Genomic DNA, 26889 nt, shown 5'->3' on the forward strand with positions numbered 1-26889 from the left:
AAGGGTTCAGTGTCTTACCCCAGGACACTTCGACATGTAACACGGAGGAGCCGGGATTCAAACTGCGATCTCTTGATCCCAAGACGAGCGCTCTACCTCCTGAGCTAATGCCGCCTCGCTTTGTGACATATCAGCTTTACCGAATTCAGTTTATAAACATGAATGCACGTATGTCAAACAGAATCCCCAAAGGGCCTCAACTACAGATGCATGAGCAAGCTCTGAAAAACCCGATTGACAATTTTGGGTAATAACCAGGGAATTTTTGAAAACATGGAGCTTTGGGCCTCTCATTTAACTTTTAAGTATATTAGAATTGACTCAAGTGATTGAATTTGTTCATTTAATATACTAATCCGACCAAATTAAATGGTACAAATAAAGCGTTTTCAATCCGTTGAAAGAAGCAAGGCACCGGATAGTAATCGGTAAAAGTTTTGAACCATTTATTGAGGTTCTGATCAGAGTATAAACCACACTACTAAGTTTTTTTATCTTAGGAAATAAAATGGATTTACATTTCTTTAAAAAAAACAACAACGTTGTCCATGTACGTCGACCTCAAATAAAAACAAGACAGTTAAATGATATAAATAAGTTCTATGGAAAATAAAACTCGTCTTACAAAAAAATATATGCAATTTCTGTATACATTTCCTCGCTTGGGTGCTAATAACATCTATTTATGCTGTACAGTTTTTTTGGTAAATACATAATAATTTACAGCCCGGTTTTGGCTTGGAAGTTGCGTCTGCGAAAAACAAAGAAACTCCGCTTGTTCTCATCATTTGTGGAGTGCTTCAAATTCCAAATTCTTAAAAAAGGCAAATCATTCAGTAGGAGCTCATTATTATGTCGCCATTTTTGTTACTGTATGTGAGTGTTGCGTACCTCCAATAGGCGCTAGTTTCGACTAAAAATGCCGTGTGGTGAGCAGGCACCGCCAGATGTCGCCGTACATTCTCGGAAAGCCAAATCAATGGTGAGGCGAGCGACTCGTCGAACATTCGTCTTCCTCCGCTACAAAAAAGCTCGGCAAATATTTGGCAGGGGGAGATGTTTGGGGACACGAATACACGTAAACCTGTTTTGGGTTGGAAATGTCGGGACGTTTTCCTACTGCGGCTCCACGGCAACATTCGGGACCGTATCCAATGATGTCTGCTTTTCGACTTTCTGTAACGCCGCCAGTTTGTGTGACTTGCGAGAGCCCGAAGTGACATCAGAAGATGGACTGCTTAGTTATCAAGTCCTTACAAATGTGAATGGGCTCCAATTTTGACATGGCGCAGGTTCCTCGTGCACTGTAGCCAAAAACCGGAGTCGCGTCATGTGTGCAGAACGCTGATAAAATTTCCGACATTCATACAAGGAAGTCTTTGTGAGTTTTGAGGGTCTGCTTAAGCGTCGAGTGCTGTTGCGTTGGAGGGTCCGGAAGCTGCGGCCCGCTTTTCACTTTAGTCCCTTTGAAGGGGACCAGTGTCCGGTTTTCTGCGGGCTTGGTGTTGCCGTGTTGGTGATGATGGTGGGTTTTAAAAGAGAGGGCGAGCGTCTGGTGGGCCTCCATGGGCTTGAAAATGTCGAAAGTGATGAGCGTCCTGGGGGGCTTCTTGGGTTCCTCCTTCTTGCCGTCCCGCCTGAGCGGAGTTTTGTTGGCTGAGGCTTTGGGGTCGGGTTTGGGTGCGGGAGCTTCCGAGTGGTGGCCGCTCTTCTCCTTTTTACCTTGCGACGACTTGTGTTTGAAGCCGTCTCGCTGCTCTTCGGGCCGGGAGTTGAGAGGCAAAATCGAGATGCCGCCGCCTTTAACTCCAGATTCCTTGTCCCTCTTCCTTGCCGCCATCATTAAATCGGTCTTCACCTTTTCCCTCTCCTTGTCCTTCACTTTAGGCTTCCTATCCCCATCTTTGCTTTTATCCTTTCTCTCTTCTTTAATCCTTTTTTTCTCTTCTTTAAATCTTTCCCTCTCCTCTTTACTCCGTTCCCTCCCATCTTTACTCCTTTCTTTCTCCTCCTCCCTATTCTTTTCTTTAGTCCTTTCCTCGTCTTTACTCCTTTCCTTCTCCTCTTTGATCTTCTCCTTGTCCTCATTACTCCTCTCCTGTCCTATTTCCCTTGCGTTTGGTGGCGCCACTAAGGAAGTCTCATTTTCTCCGTAAACTTCACCTCGACATTGTTCCTCCTCCTTTTTCACCTCGTCCACCTGCTGCTCAAGGATCAATCCCCCCTTACATAGCAGTGGTGGAAGTAACTCCTTCTTTACTTCCGTCACCTCCTCCAATTCTTCCTCCTTGATCGGCAGTGTGCCGCTGTCAGGGTTACACTTGTCCGCCTCCTCGTCGCCGTTGTGTTGGTGATACTGCTGGAGTCGGACGTGCCAGGCCAGGCTGCAGACGGCCGATACGGTCTTGAACTGGTGGATGACTCCCCTCGGGATGAAGTAGATGTCGTCGTGGTAGAGCTGGATGCGGGCGTAGCGGATGCCCTCCCGCCGCAGTTGGTTCAGCTTGGCGTCGTCGATCCACTGGACACACTGCGGGCGCATCGCGGCAACACATTTTAAGATAAGCAACAAATAGGATAGGGGCAAACTTGCTTTTGATGACTATTCAAAACGTCTCGTCTGTCTTAGTGTTAATAAACTGTGCAAACATTCTATTTGTGATTGGTGGGGATTTTTTCTATTGAGGCCGGCCGACACAGGGTACGTTTACAGGCAGGCAAAATTCCGATTGGACACAGAATATTGCCAGTACAGTCAAGTCTGCACAGGATTACAATTACTGTATTTTATGCACTATAAGGCACACCTAAAAGCCTTGATTTTTTTCAAAAGCTGACCATGCGCCTTATAATACAGTGCGCCTTATATATGGATCAATATTAAGGCGCAAAGTCTTGCAACTAAGACAAGCAGCCGCCAACTAGATTTTCCCCCGAAGGCAAAGTAGTCCGCGGTGTATGCTGGGATTTATAGCATTTCATTTCCTAACCAATGTGTCAATCATCATTTGAATCAGTCACTATTGGCTAAAGTTATTCGGAGGTAAAGGGGGCGGATCCTTTTTATCATTTACAGGCTCGCATAGGCTAAAGGGGCGAAACAAAGCCTGCAATTGGCCGAAAAAGATGTGAATCACATGTTCGGTTGCACTACGGCATAGAGAAAACATTTTTTACTATTCTGTATTTGTAAATATTTTACTCTCCTGGATTTACTACACTCACGGTTGTAAGAAGACCATGGTTACGTATCATTAATGAACGTGAAGGCTGCAAGAGAACTTAGGTGAGCTATGCGGCTTTATATTTTCCCGGTATCTTGTTTTAGAACGATCTTGCTGTTTCTGTGATGTGTCTATTTTTAAACTAAATTCAATTCAAAGTGTTTATTGTCATATGCGCAGTAAAGAACCCCCTTTCCCTGCACAATAAAATTCTTACTTTGCTGTCCACACAGTTGCCAGCAAAAAATAAAATGGAAACTAAGAAATGTTCTTCCGGCGCCGTCACGAATGGCAGCCACTCCAGCAGCTCCCGTGTTATTTTCGATTGTTCTCGATTGTTCTCAGCTCAGGGATGCTGCTGGAAATGTGAATTTCCCTTCGGGGATGAACAAAGTATCTATCTATCTATCTATGTTTGGCATTTCTTGAATCCCAAGACTTTAACCTTCCGAATGATATTTGGAACGATGCATTTGAGTGATTGGTGACATCGTACAGACATTGTTTCTGTACATGTCTGAGACACGTATTTGCTTCTTAGCAAGCTTTGGGAATGTTAAGGGGGTAATAAGTTCGACTGAACTATCTGACTGTTTTGTCGACGTTCCCATTGTAGCGCCTTATAATCCGGTGCGCCTTATGTATGGAAAATATAGGACCGAAAACTTCAGGCAGCGTCAGGTACAACCAGAATAGCTTAAGCCATGGCTGTATTAAAATTTCAAGAGGACGACTTCTGTGACTCTAAACACGGATGAGATGGATCTCACTTTGGGAGCCCGGAGAAAAGAAAACTACTGTATTTAGGATGGGAGCAGAACCCAATTTGTGGGTTGTTAGAGGACGCACCTGAGACAGCGGCGGTTCGTGGAGGTCGAGCTGCAGCCTCATCACAACTTCTGGAAAGTCGGCGGCATGGAAGCACACCACGTCTTTGGTGATCCGCGCAGGCCCATCGCTCCTGAAACAAAAGCACGCTCAGCATCTAAGCATACCAGGTGCGATTCTGCTGCAGCACCGCACTGAAAAAAATAATTTCCTCCAACAGCTGCCACAAGGCACTTATTAGGGTTAGGGATGTGCTGTTTTATATTGATAAATATGAATAAAATGACTGAATTTTGTGCAGGCTTGGGGAGTAACGGAATACATGGAACGGCAAAAATGATGTTGGCAAGCTGTTTGGATTTATTTTCATTTTGTTTCCGTCGCGTTTTATGTTAGTTTTGCTGGAGATCAAAGCCAAGAGAGAAAGCTTACCACGTGTTGTGAGTCATATTTGTATCCATATTTAGTTTCTTTTGTCTTTTATTAGCATAATTGGTATTGGAGTAATCCGAATGTAATTGAAAGTAATCCAGTTAAAGTAACCCTACCCAACCCTGCATACGTTATATATATATATATATATATATATATATATATACACACATATATACAGAGAAAGGAGTGGTTGGGTCAGGACTCTTCCTTCTTTTCCAAGCTGAAAATTACTTTTTGTTACTAATTAGCGCAAAGGCTATACATTTTGATATGCATTTCTATAATGACTTATGTTATAACTCTGTTGTGATTAACAGGTTAATTATTGGAAGCTGGGTAAAGGTAGTGTACACAACTTGAAATTTTGTTACTCTGCCGCCATCTCCTGGCTTAAAATCATGATCGCAGCCTCAGTCAACTCATTTCTCAAGTACTCATTCTTTATTCCATCTTTGCTGGAGTTTGGGTTGCCTTTTGGACTGTATATGAAACTGCCTTTTACTTTTACCATTTTCAGGCTACTCTATCCTGGGAAAAAAAAACAATCTTTAACGAGCATGAAATTTAGGATTTGGGGTAAATCGTGACAATATTTGCTTTTGAGATAAATCTCTCCCTATATGGGTGTTGAGTAAAAATTACAGTAATACGTAGCCTGAAATTTCAGTTACAGGAAATTTTTCCCATTCAAATTTACCCCTGGGAAATGGTACCTTAATTAGTTACAGGGCCCATAAAAAGGTCCATAATTGATACATGATCCTTCCAATAATAGTAACTTCATAGTGCCCTACTTAGATGAAGCATGCACCTGTCCTACTGGACAAATCCTGTAGGGGGCGATGACTCTTCATCGGACAATGCCATGCAAACTAATGCCAGCTGCAGTTAATCACGGAGAAAGAAGAAATGCAACGGCAAAGCAAAGCCACTGGAGAGCAGATCCGGCATAAGTTCTAAGCATACTTGGCAACAGTTTCAAGCATTGACAAGAACTTAACCCCAAATTCAAGCGCTTTTCAATGCTTGAAAACATAGCATTTATATTCTTGCATCTTCAAGGATTTCAAGCACCCGTACAAACACAGCAAAGAGTTGTGAAGCCCAGCCTTGCAAGCATGCCAAACGTGTGTACGCACTCTTCTCCGCAGCGTACGGCCTTGAGAACGCCCACGGCCGCCGTGGTCTGCCGTTCGAATCCCTGCCCTATGTGATCGGCATGAGCTCGCGTACGGTCCTCGAACAGCATCTCGCGGGGCTCGCTGGCTCTGGGGAGATATTGGAGGTTCTTGATCTCGTTGGTGGACCTGCAACGCAATCAAACGATGTTTGTGTGAACATGACAGAACAACGGCAGGGTTTAACGGATTTCAATCTAACAGTTGCTAACAATTCTTCTTCTTCTTCCAAATTTAGATACAATCAAATGGATGTCAAATGCTCGTGGCGTTCTACTCACTAGAATTCTTAAAGGTATTCCCAAATAGATGTTTCGTTTTTCAATTAGGCACAGAATGTGTGGTGTTCCTCCTCACAAACATCTGTTTCAAAATATTTCACACTCCAGGGGATTTGGGAAAAAAAATCAGTCTCAAAGTTGAACCACCTGGCTTGCTTGCAATTGAGTGGTGATTTCTTTGAAGCAAAACACCATTTTGCAAATGCTAAATGGTCTGCATTTATTTCGCGCTTTTCAAGTCAATGAAGACCTTCCAAGGCACTTTACAATGAACTTCACACTTACCCATTCACACACACACTCACTCACCAATAGCGGCCATGCAAGGCGCCGACCAGCTTATTGGGGGCATTAGGGATTCAGTGTCTTGCCCAATGGTAACGGACTCCCATTAAGTGATTGTATTGAACAACAATTACATACCCCTCATTTCTGCATGGAGGTAGATGATTGTGGCTTTTGGTTTGCGTGTTCCAACTGGTTTAATTTTTTTCAGCTAGCTCTCCGTTAGCATTGGGCTGTTGAGGGCTTTCAGGTTTTGTTTGGGGCCAGTTTGCTCTATTTGGCTGCTCACCGTGTGTTGTTTTGCCGGCTAACCTGTTTTTGCCGCACTACCCAATAATTTTGCCGTAACCGTTTGTTTGTTCTATGCCGGATTCGCGTTCATCGCCAAAGCTGTCGCCGCTTTTGGTTTTCAGTTCCCTGTTAGCCTGGCAGTTCACTGCGTGTTGCGGCTAGCCGTGTGGTTTTCCGCCGAAGCTGTAGCCGCCTTTCGTTGACCGTCCCAAATAGTTTCCAGTTGGCGCTTCTCTGTGTTTTTTGCCAGTAACCCCCTTTTGACTGCTCACCCTTTGCTGTACCGTTACTGCATCCAATACACAACATCTACACATTCTCCACAAAAAGTAGCAATATTTTGCTCAAAATATTCGTAACTTCGTAAAACAATATGGCTATTGGCTTGCTAGTACTATTGCCCGCACAGTGCTCTGCAAGATCTGTAAATCTTCTTGTGTCCCATTTCTGCTTTGAACTTTTCCACAACTTTATCCCTGACCTGCCTGGTGTGTTCTTTGTTCTTAATGCTGTCTGTTCTCAAGTGTTTTTCTTTTTACACCTCTGCCCATCGCAGGGCACGTCCTTTTAAACTTAATGCACTCAGTCATTTAGGTCAACATTGGATCATTCAGAAGTCATCACTTCTGGAGTCAGTTGGCTGAGCTGAGAGAACACAGGGGCTATATTTTGCAACACCTACTTTTTATGTTTTCAATTGTAAATATAATATTAAATGTTGAAATAATTTGGTTACACTTCATGATTGCCTCTCACATGATGATGATTCCTAGAAACCATTTTCAGTTTTTTAGCTTTAAATTTGAAACCTGAAATGTGTCAATATGACATACGGTTCTTGGGGGCCGATACTTTTTGCTGGGCACTCTTAGTTCAAGTGGGAATTTCTGCACCCCTTTGAAACCATACAAGTCAACACACCTTTTCCTCTTGAAGGGGGATTTGGGCATGTCGGCCATGGGGATCATCTGTTCCCCAGGACGGACCCACATGATGGGGCCATCGTCGCTCTCCGTTGGGCTCTGCAGTCGCAAACTGGAGAAGGTTCCCCAGGGCAAAGTCCGCTAAGGGAAAAAACACACACACACAAAATAGATGGCAGTTAACCTTTGCTTGCCACTTTACTAAATTCGTGGACATAACAAAACTTGGGAACTGCATCAAATCTAACAATGTATAAAATAATTCCTAGCTGTATCGTGGTTTACTTATTGCGGTTTTGCTACATTGCGGATTTTTATCGTGCATTGTGTTCTGCATTCTGATTGGCTAAACAGTCGCCCTGCCCATTTTCTGCCTGTATCTGCCCGTGTTTCAGGAACGAGGTTGACGAACCTACATAACCTACGGGCAAATCTTTTTCAACTTCTCTTAAAAGCCATCATGTCAACAAAATGCCAGGACCGACGAAAGCAACAAAAAGCAGAGGAAGATGCTTTCCACCGCCAACAGCCTGGGACTTCTCGACCTGCTAAAGGAAAAGTAAATGCAGTTTTCTATAACATCCTCATGGTGGCGACAAAGTATCGTGTGAAGTAAAAACGTAGTATGCAGAGATAATTTCCGCTCCTTAGTGCAATACATGCACCAACACTAGCGTATTTATAATTTGACAGTACAGAAAATATTTGTATCAAAAAAAAAAAATAATAATGTGCAAGCCTGTAAATTGGGTTGGCTCTTTGGTTTCAATGTACTGCACGATTAGGTATTTTATAAATAAACATTTTACTTTTTGGGTTTTGACTATCGTTGGACTTTTTCAAAAGGCAAATTAGAATTGACAGTACAGAAGTTATTTGGAAAAAAAAAAGTTTATCAAGTACAGTTTGTGTATTTCTTTAAAAAAAGGCCTGTTCTTTGGTACTGTACAGTATACTAGAGTATTTTTAGATACATGAATGTTTGTACTTGGCGGGTTCTGACTATCGCAGGATCTTTTTGGTACCCAAGCCCTGCAAAAAATGAGGGATTGAACTATTTCCCCAAAAACAAAAAACTCTTAGATTGAAGGAACAAGTGCTTATTATTTCCAAACCTCTCTCAAGTTATTTTCCCACAGAAATATAACCCACCAGAAACACCTTTCACTCCAAAATAAAAAAATAAGAATGGATACCTCAAGAAAGGGGGAGTCCTCCAACATGCGGATGAATTCAGGGAAGTAATCGCCGACTTCCTCGTCAACGGCGCCCACGAGACTGACTTGCCGCATGGCCCCCGCCCGGTATGTTCCCTGGGAATATGTCCGTTTCACCTGTGGTGACACATCACAATACTTCCATCATTATACATCAGATGGTAAACAATAATGTTCTAATCACTCCGTCCAACAAAACTAATGTCGGAATGACCAGAGGTGGGCGGTCTGTCGGTTTGTTTAGCCTGCAAACGATGCAAAACTGAAACTCAATGAGGAATTAGGCAACAATGAATGTCCTGTGATCGTCATTCAGAAATGTTGGGGTACTACTCATTGAAAGAAGCTTGTTTTTTTCTTTGCACTGCATCAAAATTATATATGTTTGAGCGACTAATCCTGCCTTAAATACAGTATATCTGTATATATAGATTTGTTGCCGGACATTTATGGCTAAGCATGAAAAAATATATACTGTATTTTCCAGGATGTAAAGCACACCTAAAAACCCCAAATTAGCCAGAAATGTGAAAGTCTGCCTTATAACCCGGTGCACCGTGTATACCGCAGATTACGGTCGATGAGATTGGATTTGCATACAGTATGTACCAATGTGCCTTACTACACAAGTTTTTAAGTATACTTCTGTATTTCAGCAATAATCAAACAGTCGCTGATCATCGTTGGCCCAAATTTCAATACATTGTATGCAACGGATTAAACCCGCGTTGTGTCGGTGAGGGCATTGAAATTTTACCCCTAGACCTGCAGTAGTACAGATGTCATACGAAAAGGAAGATTTCCTCGTTATCACCATTTTACTCATTGTGCCAGCAACACTGATTTGCATAGAGCATTCTGATAACTTAAACAGTCTCTCCACTTCTTAACCTGTGTGTCAATAACGTTGCGAAACAAAGAAACTGAAAACGGACAGACATTCAGCAAAATACTACAAGCTCTTTTACGTACATATACATATTAAACTGAGAGGTTATTGACATGCTGGTGGATAAGTGGAGGGACTGTTTATTCTGCCAACTTGAGTAAAAATAGTGCGATATTTAGATAAGCTCTAATGACTTTTTGTATGTCATCTGTACCACTAATGGTCCAGTGTTTAAGTGCTCGATTTCTGCTGCAAACAATATTTGGCAATTTTGAACAGTGATATTTAATGACTGATTAAACATCGCACTACTACTGTAGTTTCAATTTCATGCGCCTTACAGTCTTGTGTAGGGCTGCAACTAACAATTTTTCAATAAACGTTAAATCGGTTCATTACTCTATTGATTAATAAATGAATCGGATATTTAAAAAGGACATTTTTCATGACTTCCTATATTCAAATATTAAAGTTTTGGACTAATGGAAAAAAAGTGCATAATATTCTCTGTTATAAAAGAGTAAAAAGTCCAAGTGTCTAAAAACCTAACAACACACAAAAATACTTTTAAATGTGTCTTGTAATGTGTAAGAAAGATACTCTTTTCCTACTACCTTATCCAAAGATCATATTACATTTAGACTTATCATACAAAACAAAACGAATGGAAATAAATTACATTTTATGTGTAGTAAAATCATTATCAACCACAAAGTATTAAAAAAATGTAAAGAGACTTTTCAAAATTTTGTTAACTCATTTGTTAAATATTTAAATCTGATAAACATTTTGAATGAGCAAATGATAGATAATATGCTCAATAATTGCCGAATGAGGAAAGATATTATTCATTATTATTTTTCTTTTTACTGATATATTTTATTAATTTATGTTCATATTTTTTCTCTGTATTTCTGCAGCACTTTTTGTTCAAATGAAAATTGTTAACTTTGAAGTGTTTGACTGTTTCATGCCAAATTATTTTGTAATAATAAAATGTCCAATTTTTTTTTAAATTAAGGCAGTATTATAAAAACAGTTCCAAATTCTAAGTTGGTTTGGTCCACCACCATTCTTCTTTACTGTAGCAGTGAAATCAACATAGGACAGAACAAAAGATATGAGTCAGATACGATGGAGGGTAAAAAGGTGCTTGGTGGAGCCGAAAAAGCCCTTATCATTCATTTTAATCATCGTGCACTTTTTCCCTGTCGTCGGTTTGTCCCAGGTTGTGTGTTGTGCTACATGTTTGCTGAATTTAGCAGTGAATTTAGCTGCCTTTACCGGGTAGCTCCTCACACTCAAATGAGCTCGTAGTGACCGGGATTACGTCTCTTTTTTGAGAAGCAGCTCTTTCAGCTTAGCTCACTAAAAAGAGCCCCTTCAGATTGTTTTTGTTGCTTTTATCCATATACTAAAAATGATCATATTATGCACAAAAAATATTTTGGGGGACAAATAGTAATAAAAAGATAAAAATGGAAAAAAAAAACAACAGAAGAAAAAACTAATAAAGGCAAGAAAGAAAAAGAAAATAAATGAATACAAAAAGAGGTAAAAGGCTACAAGAATCAAAATAATACATGGAAAATGAGAAAAAGGAAGGAAAAGGCAGGGGGGAAAAAAAGAGAAAAAAGAAAAATATGAAAAAATTAAATTAGAGGTCCTCTTACAATATAACCTCCTCACAGATGCCTACCATCTCATTGGGCTGGCATACAAGTTCCTGTTGAGCATTTCCTGTACTCAGGTTGAACGTGAGCGAAGCTTCTCGGCTTTAAAATGTGTGAAAATTCGGCTAAGAAGCTCACTGTCCTCAAGCTGAAGTACACTTCAAAGGAAATTCTCATGTCTATAGACAATGACATTGTCATCAACTAAGTTGCAGAGACCAGTGTTTTGCTTAGGAGGATTTTGACGTTTCAGTTCGCCTACTTAAAATGTGTGTGGTTACTACTTCTACGAAGCTCTTCATGAGAGTTATAAGAGTAGTGTAAAGCCTAAAAATCTGTTGGGAAGGCAAATGCAATTTTGATTTCAAACTATACTGTACATAGGTAAATATAGAATAGAATAGAATATACCTTTATTGTCATTGTTACAACATGGGATATATTGTGACAACGAAATTGGACGTGGCACTCCAGTTCCACATTTTACAATGAGGATATAAGGAAAACAAAGAGATAAAGGATCAAAGAAGATGGTTGTATTGTCCTTGTTGTATAGGCTTTGTTTTCCTCCGGAGGGGAGTGTATGAGGGGGCGAGGGACAGACAGAGATGGGCGGATCCAACTAGATGTTTGATCTCCATCCATCCATTATCTGCACCGCTTTGTCTCAGTAGGGTCGCAGGGATAGGTAAATATGTTTTCATCTATATCAGAATCTTTATATAATTTTCCTTAGTATAATTTGGGCAAACTGGACAAATTAATGAAGATGATGTCCCTTTCTAGGCAGAGGAAACGGATAGACGAAAACAAACTTGTAATAAAAATGCTAGTTAGACAATGACAGACTAACAAAAAATTGTCATATGTTCTCTTTTTTGAATGACCACACACTCAACAAACTACCCGTCAATCCCATCACAAGATAGAACAATGCTGTAAAAGTTTTAACCAATTTAGTATAAAGTATAAGATGTATTGCATACTAATAAAAATCAATGACCAACTACTCAAAAGCATTTCCAGTAACGATTACAAATCTTTGCTTCGCTTGAAGGAAAAAAAATAAAAATAATGATGAGCTTTCAAGTAGGAACATACAAGCATTATATGCAGGTCTTGTATTAGCTTTTATCACAGCTCATGAGGACAGCAGCCAAATATTTTTTTATTCCCTCACCCACAGGTCTTTGCCAAATATTGATCTCATTGTGGCATACAGGATTTCCAAAGTAGCTCTTGAGTAAGAAAGTAGGTTAATAATCAAATGTCAGGAGAGAAATGTTATAAGAGAACCTATGTGCGCCATCATATTAGTGTATGGGGCTAATTAAGTAATCTGATTACAAAGCTCTAAGTGGTAGACCTTGGCAAATGTTCTTTACTGAAAGGCGCCCCCCTGGATGGAATAATTTTAGGTTAGTGTGACCTAAATGGATTGGTCTCAATGTGCCACTGCACGGGAGGATCATTTTATGGCTGCTGCTAAAACGGAATATAATTTAAGTGCAGTCGTATTGAGCACCACACTGCAGCGGTCGGCCCTGGATATAATTAGACGATTCGTAATACAACTAGAAAGCGCTGACGTGCAATTCACATTCTTGTTTCTTCACAGTTTTCACATATACTGTAGTTCAAAGAGACACTTGTATTCGTGAAGGACTATGTTTAAATCGGTGGAAAACAAGTAACATCAAAAAATAACTGATAGACTCTGATGGAAAGATGGTTGTGTTGTGCTTATTGTTAAACTGTTAAAATGCAGTCACAAATTGCCACAACAGTGCTTATATGATAAAGTTCGCCTGTGACATCTGTCTCTTTGATGGAACCGCATTACAGTGGAGAGAGGTCAAGTAACATTTGCATATTAAATAATGTATGGCCTTAATTTGGATCAATCGGTAGTGGTCCAAAACATAATCAGTGTTCTCGTTTGCCCGCGTCCCTGCGTCCTAGACGCATCATTCTTGCATAGTGTTATTTTCGATTGTTCTCGATTGTTCTCAGCTCAGGGATGCTGCTGGAAATGTGAATTTCCCTTCGGGGATGAACAAAGTATCTATCTATCTATCTATCTATCTAGTCTCAGATCAACGTGCATCCCCGAGATGCAACCTTTTTGCCACAAAATTGTCATTATTACCCGATTACTTTTTTAACAAAGATTTACTGCACTCCAAACTTTTCGTCAGGCAGATCCGTCATTGTTGTTTTGGTCTCGCGGTTTGTGTTTTCGTCTGCACGCCGATCTCGTCCAACGAGATCTCGTTGTGTAGTGAAAGGAAGTCCGTATTTTTTTAGAGAACCGGCTTTTTTTGGCTCATCTCATTAAAAAGAGCCGGCTCTCAAACGGCTCACTTGCTTTGATGATTGATATTATTATTATATTATAATTATGTTGTATAAAGACGGAAGTATAAAAGGAGTATAAATGGACAGGTTTGTGGTTATCCCTTTAATCTGTATATTACCAACAATAATTTGATGCAGAAAATGAATTCATAATTTGATGATTAAAACTGAATGAATATATAGATTATATATTTGTCGCCGATTTAAGATTTCAACCTCGATAACACAAAATTTTGGGAACCCATAGATCTCTGTTGGGACCCATAGATTTTTGAGCATGCGAGTCCCCGGGACCCATCACTTTTCACAGGTCAAATGAACACTGCATAATGTAAAGTTGCCAGACATTTGTATTCATATTTTGGACAGCTTACCCTCCAACTTGTCATGTAAGTGAATTTGACATGGGCTAGGCAAAACTTTATACTTGCGGTCCAGAATTGTGTTCCAATTTCGAAGAAAGTCCAGCCAAAAACATTCAGACAGGCTAAATTACTCATCGCACCAACATAAATTTGCAACCTAATTTAAGAATAACAGTTACCTAAGATTTCCCCTTAAAATATGTAGTAGATCATTTTTCAATTTTAATTTACGCTGTATTTGTACTGGGCACAAATGACAAGGGTAAAATGAAAATCCTGTGTACAAGGGAAAAGTGTGCAAGAGATAGATCCCGTTCCCCACCTAATAGTTACCTCATTAAAATGTATGTATGTACCGAAAAGAGAACTCAAAAGTTTGGTTGAGAGCTGGGCTGACACAATTAGATGTATTAGTACAATATTTGCGCAACAATAATTTTCATCATCTGTAGTGACGTATGGTATTTGATTATTGAGTAGTAACTACTTTAAGAGTGTGGAAGGTATTGATAGGCATATATTTGACAACAGTATAAATTGGAACTGTACCAAGTAGGAATATGTATTGGCTATATCATATAATAAATATTCAATGGTAGTTGGGCAGGGAAGCTGCTTGGAGTGCAATTGTGAGCAGGAATTTACAGGCAGATGATTAGTGAAAAACATTTTTTAACCTGACAATGTTTTAGAGAGGAATTGACATTTTCAAATGGCTAAAAGCAGGCAAAAGTTAATTACCGGAAATATGACTCAGTTTACCCCCCAAAACATCCCATCTCTGCATCTTGACCTGCAACGTAAGCGCACCTAACATACCGCAAAGTACGACAGCCTGGAGATGGAATGCCGATTTAGGCAGTCAGGCAGTTTTCCCCTCACAGCTTTTCTTGACTATTTCCAGCTTTCTATCTTTGCACACAAAAGACACTTTTGGGCAATTCCCTGCCCACAGTTGAGGCCAAAATTTACACATGTAAAACATGTGTTTAAAAGACATTTTGGTTAATCATCCTGTGTTTGCTCGTGAGGTTATTTGATAGACAACTGACCATTTTCACGTGCATCCCCGAATGTAAACAGTCGTATTGGATGTGTCCACCAAACGCGGTTTGATGTTCTCACGGGTCTACACTAATTGGATGTTCAAATAAATGTGGAAGGGGAAAGGAAGTCATGTCCAAAGTCCGGCACAGGGGCCAGTTACAGCCTGTGATCACATTTTTAATGGCCCGCAGCCTCTGTCATGAAGTTTAAAAAATGTGGCCACCCGACAGTATAAAATAAATTTGTACCCCTCCAAAAATGTTTTAAATACATAAATCACTCATTCACCAGGTGGCAGGAGCCCTTTGGCCACCTTGCCTTTACTTTCTGTAAAAATTTGAGTACACCCCATTTCCAACGTGGCAGCTGTAAATAAAAAAAAAAAAAGAAGAAAGTTCACTGTTGATGGCGTCGTTGATGTCATGCACTTTCCGGACATTTTCAACATCTTACCTAATGTTTACTATTATGTGTACAGTAATGCTAATTGTAATTCACCCTGGTCAATCCTCGAAGGGGGATTACCACATGTGAGGTCCTTTCTCAAGGTTTCTCTTTTCTCCTCACACTGAGGTTTTTGAGTTGTTCCTTGCCCGCATGCTGGTTTAAGATCAGGTAATTGTGTAATTGTAATTCTGTGCAGTCCTTTGAGACATTTTTGTGATTAAGGGCTATATAAATAAATGTGACTTGACTGTGATGGCGGCCGCTTCTGGGAAAAGTGGAAATAGGAATATTTTATCACCAAATTTCAGAACAACTGCGTGCGCCTAATTTGCCAAAATAGTGTGGCGGTTTTCAAAGAATATTTTATCAAAAGGCACTGCCAGACAAAACATGCTGTGAAAAGGTGTAACAACTGGTTGCTGTCTTAACTACATAGCAGCGCTTTTTCACAAGACCCTTCAAGTCAAAGGAGAACGCTACAAAGGTAAACTACGAGGTCGCGACGCTGATCGCCAAGCACTGCAAACCTTTCACAAGGGGTGAATTCATTAGACTGTTCAAAAATTGCCAGGCTAAATAATCAGCCCTCACACATTTTCAGCTTGCGGAATCTGGCCCACTACCTGAAGAGTTTGGACAACCAAGGTGTAAGGTATCGTTTCTTTGTGACGTAACCTTCTTTGTAAGTACAATTACTCGGCGAGTAGAGTGCAAAGTAAGGCCCTGACTTACAGTGTGACCTTTGGGTATGGCCCGGGTGCGTTTAAACCTTTGGGTCAGTGATGCCAAAACCAGTCCCAGAAAGCCTTAATTGAACACTGACCCCTCTTGCACTAGTTTGTCTCTAGCTCCTATGGGTGTTGTTTATCAATCAGAGAACTTTTGTTGTCATAATGCAGCCTGGAACTTTGTTCACTAAACAATGGTACCTTTACATACGAGCTTAATTTATTTCAGGATCGTGCTTGCACCTCGAATTGTGAAACGAGCAAAAATCCAAATATGAATTAAAATAATAATAATAATAATAATTAGCCGGATTCCCACCTCCCAAAAGGATCCAAGTGAACCGTAATTATCTCACTTGAAACAAATAGTCATTAAATCCAAAAAATAAAGTAATAAGTGATAAGATAAATAAGATGATAATAATAAACTAGAATGAGTTTGTTTTATGAGGAAGTTGCCCACACGAAGGTGTGAAGGTGCGGCAGGAGGTGGAGTGGGGAAGGTAGCACAACTTTTGATATGTGATTACCTTACACTTAAAGTTACTATCACCGTAAATGGCCAGCACGGAGGCTGAGTGGTAAGTGTGTTTGCGGCACAGTTCTGAGGTCATAGGATCAAATCCCACTCCCACCCTTCCTGTGCAGAGTTAGCATGTTTTTACTGTACTGGCGTGAGTTTCCTACAGGCACTCCGGTTTTGTCCCACATTTCAAAAAACATGAATGTGAGGTTACTTGGCTAGTCCAAATTGTCCATAGGTGTGAATGAGCGAGCGAGTTGTCAGTCTCCATGTGTGCCCTGCTACTAGCTGGCAACCAGTTCAAGATGTCCCCTGCCCACCTCCAGAAGATAGCTGGGATGGGCTCCTGCACCCCCACGACCCTACTGAGGATAAGCGGTGCAGTTAATCGATCGATAACTTTAAATGCACGCGATCACAGTTTTTCACAGCACAATTTTTAAATTTTATTTACTAAACACAAGATGGCAACTTTTGTAGACGCCAAGTTCTCTTGTTTGTCGTCCTCTTTGCTGTTGTTTTTTGGAAACCTCCCTCGGAAATTATTGCAGCCAAGTGTTGCTTAAATACTTTTGCAGCTTTGTGATAGGCACTCGCAGTTTACCGATTGTATTAGCTTGGTCAATCAGACGAACACCACACTCGTGCTTTTCGATTGTTTCCCGCTTTGTTTAAATATTTATCATTCTTTTTTCTGAGACACCTTACTGTTTCCTTTTCTGGAACTCATGATTAAGGTCACAAAAGGGAGATGCTATAAAATGAAAAGCGATAAAAAAAAAACATTTTTGTGGAATACAGCAGGTATAACAAAGGGCGCAGAATCAGGTGCCTGATAGCAAAAGGCACATGAACAAACTGGATTGAGCTCACGAGCGGTCTGTGCGGTAGCCCAGGGACTGCTTGAGAACTATGGCTGTAATGATTATTGACACGGTCGACAAAAATCAATTATAGAAAGTAGACGATGAAACCATTGTTGACTATTGTAGTCTGATACGTGTTTCAAACAGAGTGAAGCAGCGCTACATGAACATAACCTCTGCTGAGTCGCACACGCGCAATAGCGTCTGGAGCTGTAACATAAATGGCAGCGCCAACATTATCTACGCGTACCAAAACTCCGAGGGTTCGGGAGCATTTTATCCTTCATAAGGGGAATAAATAGATGACGAGCAAGGTTTTTAATATTTATCTTGAGTATTAGGGCGGTAGCTCTGTGATGCAAGAGCATTTAAAGAGCAGATTGAACAATTGAGGAAAACATATTTATGTAAGGTTCAAGAGAATACGCATTTGATGACACGAATTGTACATTTTATCCATATATATTATGCTACAAAAGAGAGCTAAAGCGTTATGACTGACGTTGTCTGACAAATTAAATGCATGCAGTCCAAAGAACAAACGACAGCATTAAAAACGACTAACTTTAGTTGTCAAAACGGTTAGATTTCAAACTGTTGAGAATCATTCAGTCCTTTTGTTAGACTTGGCAGTTCACCACTGAATGTACCTCACAAAATTCACGTCATATTTGTTTTACTTGCTGTTCTAATGCTGCTATATACCTAGCCACTCCTTTGCACATCTGTTCTCCTCTGCACTATCATACTACAGTGTTATTGTTACTGTACAGTGACTTGTTTACCTGACTGCACATTTTGCACATCTGGTTAGCTGCTACTCTTGCACTCTTTGCACCATTGTATAATACTATACATAGCCATAATTATTTAGTATATTATTAGTACTTCAATACTCCAACTCAATACGACATTTTATTTATATCTGTACATTCAAGGAAACTGTACGGGTCAGATGTATCGACATTTCGTTCTGTATACACGTGTAGTAAAATGACAATAAAGTATATCTGAATCTGAATCTAATGAAACGGTTCTTGGTTTTAAGGGATAAACAATGTTTATTTGATCTTAACTTATTATTTATATGCCTGTCCCTAAAAAAATGGACAGGGGTTTATGTATGGATTTACGTCTATACTGACTGAGCACTGCGCTTACTTGGTTTTACAAAGTGTATTTTTCATTTAATTTTTGTACATTTTGTGACGGTTTTGTCCACAGTAAGTTCACTAAAATATGAAATTGTATTGTTTCCATTTTCTTGTGTTTATGATCATTTTCCACATAAATTTAGCATGAAGTTGATTTAATTAAGAAAAAGAGTAACAATTATCTGATGATTCCATTAATCGTTTTAGCAAACAGGGACTAGTCTACGATTGAAATAGTCGTGAACTGGATTTTCCCTCTTAAAGTGAGCTTGATTTATAGAGTGAAAAAAAAATAAAACTTGTGTATTGAAATTCTCATGTTGTAAAGGTTCTCATTACATTGTATTTCTGAGGTCAATCTAAAAAAATAACAAGGTAAACTTAGGCTCACACCCATCCAAAATGTTCACCACTGCTAATGTTGCCTGGATGCAGTTGATGTGATAGGAACTATCAATTTGATATTCGGGAAATTTTACCTGAGTGTAGAAGTTGTTCATGGTGGTGGTCTCGATGTCCTTCTTCCCAAGCACCTCCATCTTCACCGGGGCGTTAGGGAACTTGTACGAGAAGTAATCCAGGAAGTCCGGGAGGTAGGAGGCCGCTCCGTGAATGATGCCCATGACAAAAGATGCAGCCTGAGCTTCATCTTCACTGAAAGACAAGGTGACAAATTCTTGGGCGAAGCGCTGCATCTCCGCTGGCGAAAGGGCCGAGAGCTGCTCGCTGTAGGCGTGCGCCACCGAGGCACCCCCATTGGCTTGCACCTCCACGTGGATCAAGTGGCCGAACTCCAAACCGGGCAGACTCGGCATGGGCGTACATTGGAGCGGTGAGCTGTATCCCAGTCTGTCTCTCACCAAGGCGGATATGGAAGAAGGGTCCTGATGGTGAGTGCTCTGAAGCAGCCCACCGACGCTGTTGCCGTTAACTCGGTTGAGGAACTCGGCCAAACCGAGAGAAACTCCGGAATTAACTGTCTGGCACGAGCGGTGGTACATTTTGGGGCGGCCGTGCCTGTCTTTGGCTCTCTCGCCATCTTTGTGCTTCTTTTTCTTCTTCTTTTTGAGCTTTTTGAGCATAAGTTCTTCTTGAGAACTGGCTTCAGACTTTACTTTGGGCTCTGAGATGAACAACAGAAAAACACAAATTAGGACTGCAGATTAGGGCTGCACTATTAACCGAAATCTACTTTATATTGGATGTCCCGTAGTGCGATTATTTCATCGCAACATCCTCTCTTTTTTTCAAGGATTTATAGTTCTGTGTTTGTGTTTTCCCCCTTGGTTATTTGGCAAACCAGAGTTGTCAAAATTCGGGTGTTAACGGCACCGGCCAATCAGAGGCAAATTTGCACTAGCTAATAAAACGCAGCACGGGATGCCAATTACCCACATGTGACTCTTGAATGATAAAACAGCAACCCTTTCCCACGAGAGGGCGCTACTTTTTTTAGGTTAAGGCATGCCACTATCATGAAAGGTGCCTCTAGTGGTAAAAAAAAATGCAGTTAAAAAACATTAAATTGAGTAATAGGCTAAAATACATGAACTATCATACCAATGTTCATTTTTATAAATATCCATTGCCCTCCGAGGTTTAATGACTGCACTGTTTTTAACTGCTGATTTACAAGCAGACTTAATCTAATCCAGGTCCCCAATTAAGGAAAGGAAATTGACTTGAGTGTGTCCTTATTTTCTAATCAAAATACACTGATTCCATATTTTTTTCCTCAGAGTGTGGTGATTCCCTATAGTTTCCCTGTGCTTGGGCTATAAAAGTAGCAGTTACTAACCACAACAAAGTTTTTTATTCATTTATTTTAGTGTTTCTGAATGCCAAGGAGTTGCACTTTTGAAAAACATTTTTTCATGATTTTTAATCCGAGTTAGTTCTACAGAATAAAATGTGGGAGTGAGTACTTGTCCAAGACTGGTAATTCCATAATTTATGCTAGGGCTTGAGGAGCTTTGATCACCGTATATCAAACATCAACACAATAATCATGAGGTAAACTAAAGTCTGACCGCCTTATTTGGGTGGCCCAGATGTAGATTACGTGATAGAAACCCTCGTTGGACCATTCTACCATCATCATAACGACTTAATTAATTTTTATTTTCATCAAACACTATGCATGTGAGGTACAAGTACTATTTAGGTCCAATAAGCATTACTGTGATAGAGATCTATTGTAGTATCTGTGACTTGAGCGTGAATAACCATTAAAAAGTACGGCCTAGCCTTGCAATTGAGCATTAGTAAACTTGAGGATGACTCAGTTTAAGGCATCTTCATTGGTAAATGTGATATGCAGCCTGGCAATAACTCACACAATTGTTATTATTTTCACAAGGGGACATTATAATACACAAAATACAATTTTTTTTGCTTCAACAAAATAAAGAGGTGTACTCTTCTTAAACATAATAAAAACAGAATTAAAATATAACTGGTTATCTTCCATAGTGGGGGTGTTGTCTGCGACTTAATGTGGTAGGACTAGAAGGTGTGGAAAAACGATCAGTGAAATAGGTCAAAATTGTTTCCTTGTTTTAAAATAAAAAAATATGCAAATATCAGTTCTGTTTTGCAAAAACACAACTAATGCCTCCTTGTACAAAACAGCTGCAAGCCTGGAAGTCTGGTAACAACATATTAGCTGTGGTGGAGCAGGGAGACATACGCAGCATCGCGTTGACTCTAAAACGTTTTAAATTTGACAGAAAATAATCTACTTCTTATAATTTTCGTCTTTCCTCACAAGGAAAAGGAAGGTAGATTAACAGCTGGTTAAGAACCAACATGAAAAACGTAGAAGGCGGCAAACAGGAAAAAAAAGGTAAAAGAAAATGGCGACCAAGTACAACAACTGACTGGTGCGGGACTTTTTTGGTGCAAATCTTTCGCAATGTTTTCCCGCTAGATTTGTTTCTGTCTACTGCCGCTGCTTTTGCAGTTCTTAACAGAAGAAGAAGGTACCATTTGATCCTGCCAATGCAAAGTCCATAGTCCGTACATTGGTCAGGACCGTGCGGCCATGGTCATAATTGGAAAAACAATACAAGAACTACAAGTTAGATATGCATATGTATTTATTTTTTGTTACATATTGGCAAATTTTAAGCGTTATTAACCTGTGGATTCTAAATGCTCGTTGTGACTTTGACTGGATTTTGTGAGATTTCTTTTAAATCCCCACATTTCTACAACTTGTTTTCTTTTGCGCAAATTGATTTTGGCGCAAAACTGAGGGTAATGGGAACACACTGATAATTAAAATTACATGCAGACAATAATCAGTTTACATCAGAAATTGGATTTCTGGACCAATTATAAGAATTAATTTAAGTGACTAGTTATAAACATAGGTCACCAAGTCTTTAAATCAGTTTATTAGAAACCTAAATAAGAGTACATTTGATTTTCCGTGGGCCTTAGAGAACCTGAATATGTGCAATATCTTAAACTGCTCATCACTTGCATATACATTTAAATCATGTTAACAGTAATTGACGTGTTTTGCATAGGAAGGTAAAACTAAATAAAAAATTAGGTCGGCAGAAGCTCAGGAGGTAGAGCGCTCGTCTTGCGATCAAGAGATCGCAGTTCGAATCCCGGCTCCTCCGTGATACATGTCGAAGTGTCCTTGGGTAAGACACTGAACCCCTAATACCCCCAATAAGCAGGTGCATGCCTTACATGGCTGCACGGCTGCTATTGGGAAATGTGAAGCACATTGTAAAGCGCTTTGGGAAGTCATTGACTTGAAAAGCGCTATATAAATGCAGATCATCATCATCGTCGTCTGTACTCATCATATCAAAGATTTTGACCCCTCACTGGCGCGGCTGCAATGTGATAAAAGGGGGTTCACTGGCCAACAATTTTGTAGATGTTCCTCCAGACAATTAAGCAAATATAATGCAAAATATTTCAAGTGTCGGAGGACTCTAAATTTAGTCTAAAAAATGCCCCATAGGGCTTGTTTGCTGTAGAGCTGTGACGCCATTAAACACAACACTTTCAAAATTGCGACAGTGGTTCACAAATAGTGGGACGGGCCCCCTCCGGGAGGCGTGAGGCTTCGTTAAGGGGAACGCAGGCGTGTTTGACTACAGTGAACATTTTGGGGCATCTTTCACAGAATAAAGTGCAATTACACATCAACTAATATAGGGGCAATGGCGTTCTCAGTGGAAAAGTGTTTTGTTTACATTTAGCCTCCACGCAGTGCATTACACACAGAGTATAAGCATTGAGTATGAAGTGTGGAGACGAAGTTTACCAGGCCCTCAAGTGAACCCATGAAAAAAATATTTAACACGGATTCGTAGACAGGCGAAAAGAGACGAGGTAAAGCGACAAACAAAAGTCTCCCCCCGTAGCATTTCACTGTGACCCTGAAGGGAGACGAGAAAAGACCCGCATGCTTGCCATGTTAAAAATGTTGGCAGCGGACAGCACAAAGCCAAATAAATTAAGTTGTAAATTCAAGACATTGCAATCTAATCACACTAATGAGGCGCTAGAGTTTTTCTTTAGCGGAAATGTGCCGAAAGGAGTAGATTTGGGATAGATAGAGGTGGTGTGTAACAAAGATCGCTTGATATTGATAGTTTTGTCCCCTCCAATACTACATGATCAATTAAAAAAGAGAGCAATCCTTTCATGCCCACTGCGAGAGGATTTTTTATTCCAAAAAAGAGCATGACAGAAAATAATTGAGAAATACTTCATTAAGACAAGATCTGAGGCATGCTCCGAAACAGAAAGAGATTGTAGTGAACAGTGATTGCTTACAGTTCATTTCTGCTTAGAGCTAGGTGATTGTGGGTTTTTTGTTTATGTTTTTCGTCACACGAGTCGCGGTTTGTATAATTTTTTTCCAGCTAGCTTCTCTTAAGCGTTTGGCTTCTCTGTTTTGTTTTCGCCGGGTTGGCGCTCGTTGTGTTGGGCACCGTGTGTTGTTTGACCGGCTAGCCACGCGTAAGCGCCGGTTTTGCCATGTTCCTTGGTTTGTTTATTTCTGTCAGTCTTCGCAGCTTTTTGCTGTTGGTTCCCAGTTAGCCTGTCTGCTCAGTGTGGGTTCTTTGGTCAGCCACCCTCGTGTCTTTCCGCCAAAACTACAGCCACCTTTCGCTGATCGATCCTAGTTAGCCCCCCGTTCTTGTGTGTTATTTTTGCCAGTTAGCCTCATATTGGCTGCTCGCCCTTTGTTGTACGATTGCTACATCCACACCTTCGACAAAGCTTAGGCATTCTCCACAAAACCATTAAAACTTGGCTTAAAACACCCATAACCTCTTCGGCTAACACGTAAAACAATCGGGCAACTGGCTTGCAAATGGTGTTAGTGTTCTTCTGAAGACGTCACAGCTCAAGATGACAAAGACGACACATGCTGTCTTCAAAATTAATTACCTTGGAAAATAATTGAAATACACAGAAGAAATACATCTAGATGTTATGCAAAAAAGGTACTATTTCCTCACATTTTGTATGTTTAAGAATTTGGGATTATGGCCGCATGATTAACTGAAATCGAATCGATATTGCGATGTGACGTAGTACATTAGTGTTACTGCAAATCACTGCATTTTTTTCAAAGGGTCATAGTTCCTGTATGTTCTTTGATTGATGGAGTGTTTGGCCAACAAGAATTGTCACATTTCGTGGTTTAACAGCCCCAGCCAATCTGAAGCAGGTTTTTAATAGCACCAACCAATAGAGTCAAGTCAAGTCATTTTTATTTGTATAGCCCTTAATCACAAAGAGTCTCAAAGGGCTGCACAGGTTATTGCAAACCACAGACTATTATTACACCATCCCCTGGTCTAAAACCTACATGGGGGCAAGGAAAAACTCAAAAACCTCAACATGGGGAAAATGAAGAAACCTAGAGAAGGGAGGCAAAGTTTGCAAGACTTGCTGGTGTAAGCTGCCAGTCATGCAGCGCTTGCACAAATGGCCAACTAAACAAACGCCACAACTCGTAACTTTAGCTGCTCCTTACATTGAAAATAAATTCATCAATTGAATCAGACTCAGAGGAAAGTCAGAAAAGCGCAAAGAAAAGCTGATCACCAGCAGGTGCTCCTTGGATTTTTATTGCGTCAGGTAATTGAATGAGGCGGCGTTCGAAGGAAAAGCTAACAGCTAGGCTAACAACTCTAAACCACCACTGACGATTGTGGCTAGTCAAACACCAGATCCATTACCAATAAAGCAGACAACTTAGAGCTATGACTCATGGAAAACTGCAACATTTGAGACTCTTGTATTTTAATCATCACAAAAACATTGCAGAAGTCGCGGGGACCCGACGTTAGCGTGTAGCTTGCCAGCCGCTCTCTTAATCGTTTTCTTACACTGAGAGGAATAGCCCGACAACTGGAATTCTGTTTTATCAGTACATTTATAATTGATGTTTGGTTACAATTGCATACTCTCTGTCTCAAAGTACGTCAGTTATGTTTGCATACCTGTCAACCTCCACGGCTCTATGCCAGTACAAACTGTCGTATTTTCCCGTACAAAATAATCGTACATTATCTTTTTTTCTGAATGATGCATGATGGGAAATCCCCAGGCGGCAGACTTATGCTATTGACAAATTTGCGTTTTTCTGTACAGATTTCCTTGTACGTCATACTCGTCTTAAAATGCATAAAAAACGTACTTTGTACGGCAAAACCGTACAGGTTGACAGGTATGTGATTGCATGTCCCTATGTTTATGTTCTCCCAGAAAAAAAACTAGCACAGAAAATGCACTTTTCTTTTAATAACGAAAACCGCATCAAAATTGCAATTTAGGTCTGAAAAATCGCAATTGATGTTTCTCTCCAAAATCGTGCAGTCCTATTTGGGATTAGCTTTGAGAGTCTTTGTGATTAAGGGCTATACAAATAAACATGACACTTCTACTCTATAGCATATGAATAACCTATACTTTCCGTGGACAATATCTCTGTATTATTTGTGATTGCAAGATCCTTCGCTGTCTGGTAATCCTGAAAGGGGGATGCCACATGTGCGGTCCCTTCTCAAAGATTCTTCATTTTCCTCATGTTAAGGTTTTTGAGTTTTTCCTTGCCCTCATGTTGGTTCCAGATTAGGGGATGGTGTCATAATAGTCTGAAAAATAGTCTGTGTAATAACCTGTGCAGCCCTTTGAGACTATTTGTGATTAAGGGCTATACAGATAAACATGACTTGACTTGAAATGTAAGTCAGGCTTTGATGTGAGCCTAGGGTGTTTTGCTTACCTCTCTGCAGAGGAAACACCACTTCCCCGTTTTCCTTTGAGATGTCACGTTCTGACGGCAGTTTGTGGGTTTTCCACTCTTTGCTGCTCTTTTCCTTCTTGCTATCCCGCTCCTTGTCTTTGCCGTCGTGATCTGTGCAAAAGGAGCAGCATAATATAAGTAAACATCCATGCTGAAGTACTAAAGGGAGAAATATTTCCACGTGTGAATGAGAGAGTCGTCCACATGCGTTGCATGGAGGGCCTGATGCGAGCACACAGTGGCCTGCGGCACAAGCCCCGTTATGTAACATTTCAACAGATGTTTGAATCCTTACTATGGAGTTGATTCAAAATGTGAGAGGGAAAGAGCGGGGAGCGCAAAAAGGCGCCGTCCTACCTCTCTGCGACGCCTTCTCGTCGCCGTTCTCCGTCTTTGTATGGCAGCGAGCGGGGTTGACTTTCTCCGCAGCCGCGGCCGAAACGCGCTGCGCTTCGCCGCTTTTCTCCCTGTGCCGCTTCTCCTTCGCCCGTTTCTCTTTGGACGGCGAGGCGAGGAAGTTGCTGATTTTGAAGATTTTCCGTACGGGGGTCGCTCCTGGTACCAGGGCGGCGGAGTGGCTAGTCTTGCCCGGCCCGAAACTCAATTTCGCTGGGCTCCCACAACTCGTTTTCCCGTTGTGTTTTTCCCTTGCGCACACCTCTCCGTTGACTTTCCTGTGCTTGGGTCGCTTATCCTCCAGGCGGACCTTTTTGGTGGGCGGCGGTAGAATGTCGTTAGAGGACGGCGGTTGGCTCTCCGGTGGCCGTTTAGCTAACAGCGCTGGGGGGGAATTTGTTTGGCTGTTTGCTGGGAAATGCATGGAGTCCACGGCCTCGGCCATCTTGGAAGTTTCTATTTTTTACGGCCAGACGTAACTGGTGCG

The 26889-nt window shown here is 40.7% G+C and overlaps 1 protein-coding gene across 1 annotated transcript; it reads right to left on the reverse strand.

Annotated features, from left to right (window-relative positions):
- Positions 1-424: 424 nt before the first annotated feature.
- LOC148362189 (uncharacterized) lies at positions 425-26881 on the reverse strand. Its single transcript, XM_088339601.1, has 8 exons — positions 26364-26881; positions 25986-26117; positions 19192-19835; positions 8642-8779; positions 7444-7586; positions 5627-5794; positions 4074-4185; positions 425-2530 (listed from the first exon to the last, which is right to left on the reverse strand). The coding sequence occupies exons 1-8, from the start codon at positions 26845-26847 to the stop codon at positions 1364-1366; spliced, it is 2988 nt and encodes a 995-aa protein (XP_088195727.1). The 5' UTR covers positions 26848-26881; the 3' UTR covers positions 425-1363.
- Positions 26882-26889: the final 8 nt, after the last annotated feature.

The sequence above is a fragment of the Urocampus carinirostris genome, chromosome 7 (assembly GCF_059441175.1).
Source record: "Urocampus carinirostris isolate Australia breed hairy pipefish chromosome 7, RoL_Ucar_1.0, whole genome shotgun sequence".
Classification (NCBI taxonomy): domain Eukaryota; kingdom Metazoa; phylum Chordata; class Actinopteri; order Syngnathiformes; family Syngnathidae; genus Urocampus; species Urocampus carinirostris.

What these genes read in the sequence shown, in the direction of transcription:
- LOC148362189 (XM_088339601.1), bottom strand. Translation starts at nt 26,847, where the DNA reads ATGGCCGAGGCCGTGGACTCCATGCATTTCCCAGCAAACAGCCAAACA. An exon ending in TGAACAACTTCTACACTCAG is followed by an intron (nt 8,780 to 19,191) that starts GTAAAATTTCCC and finishes GTGTCACCACAG; the next exon opens with GTGAAACGGACATATTCCCA. An exon ending in TCCCCCTTCAAGAGGAAAAG is followed by an intron (nt 5,795 to 7,443) that starts GTGTGTTGACTT and finishes ATTGCGTTGCAG; the next exon opens with GTCCACCAACGAGATCAAGA.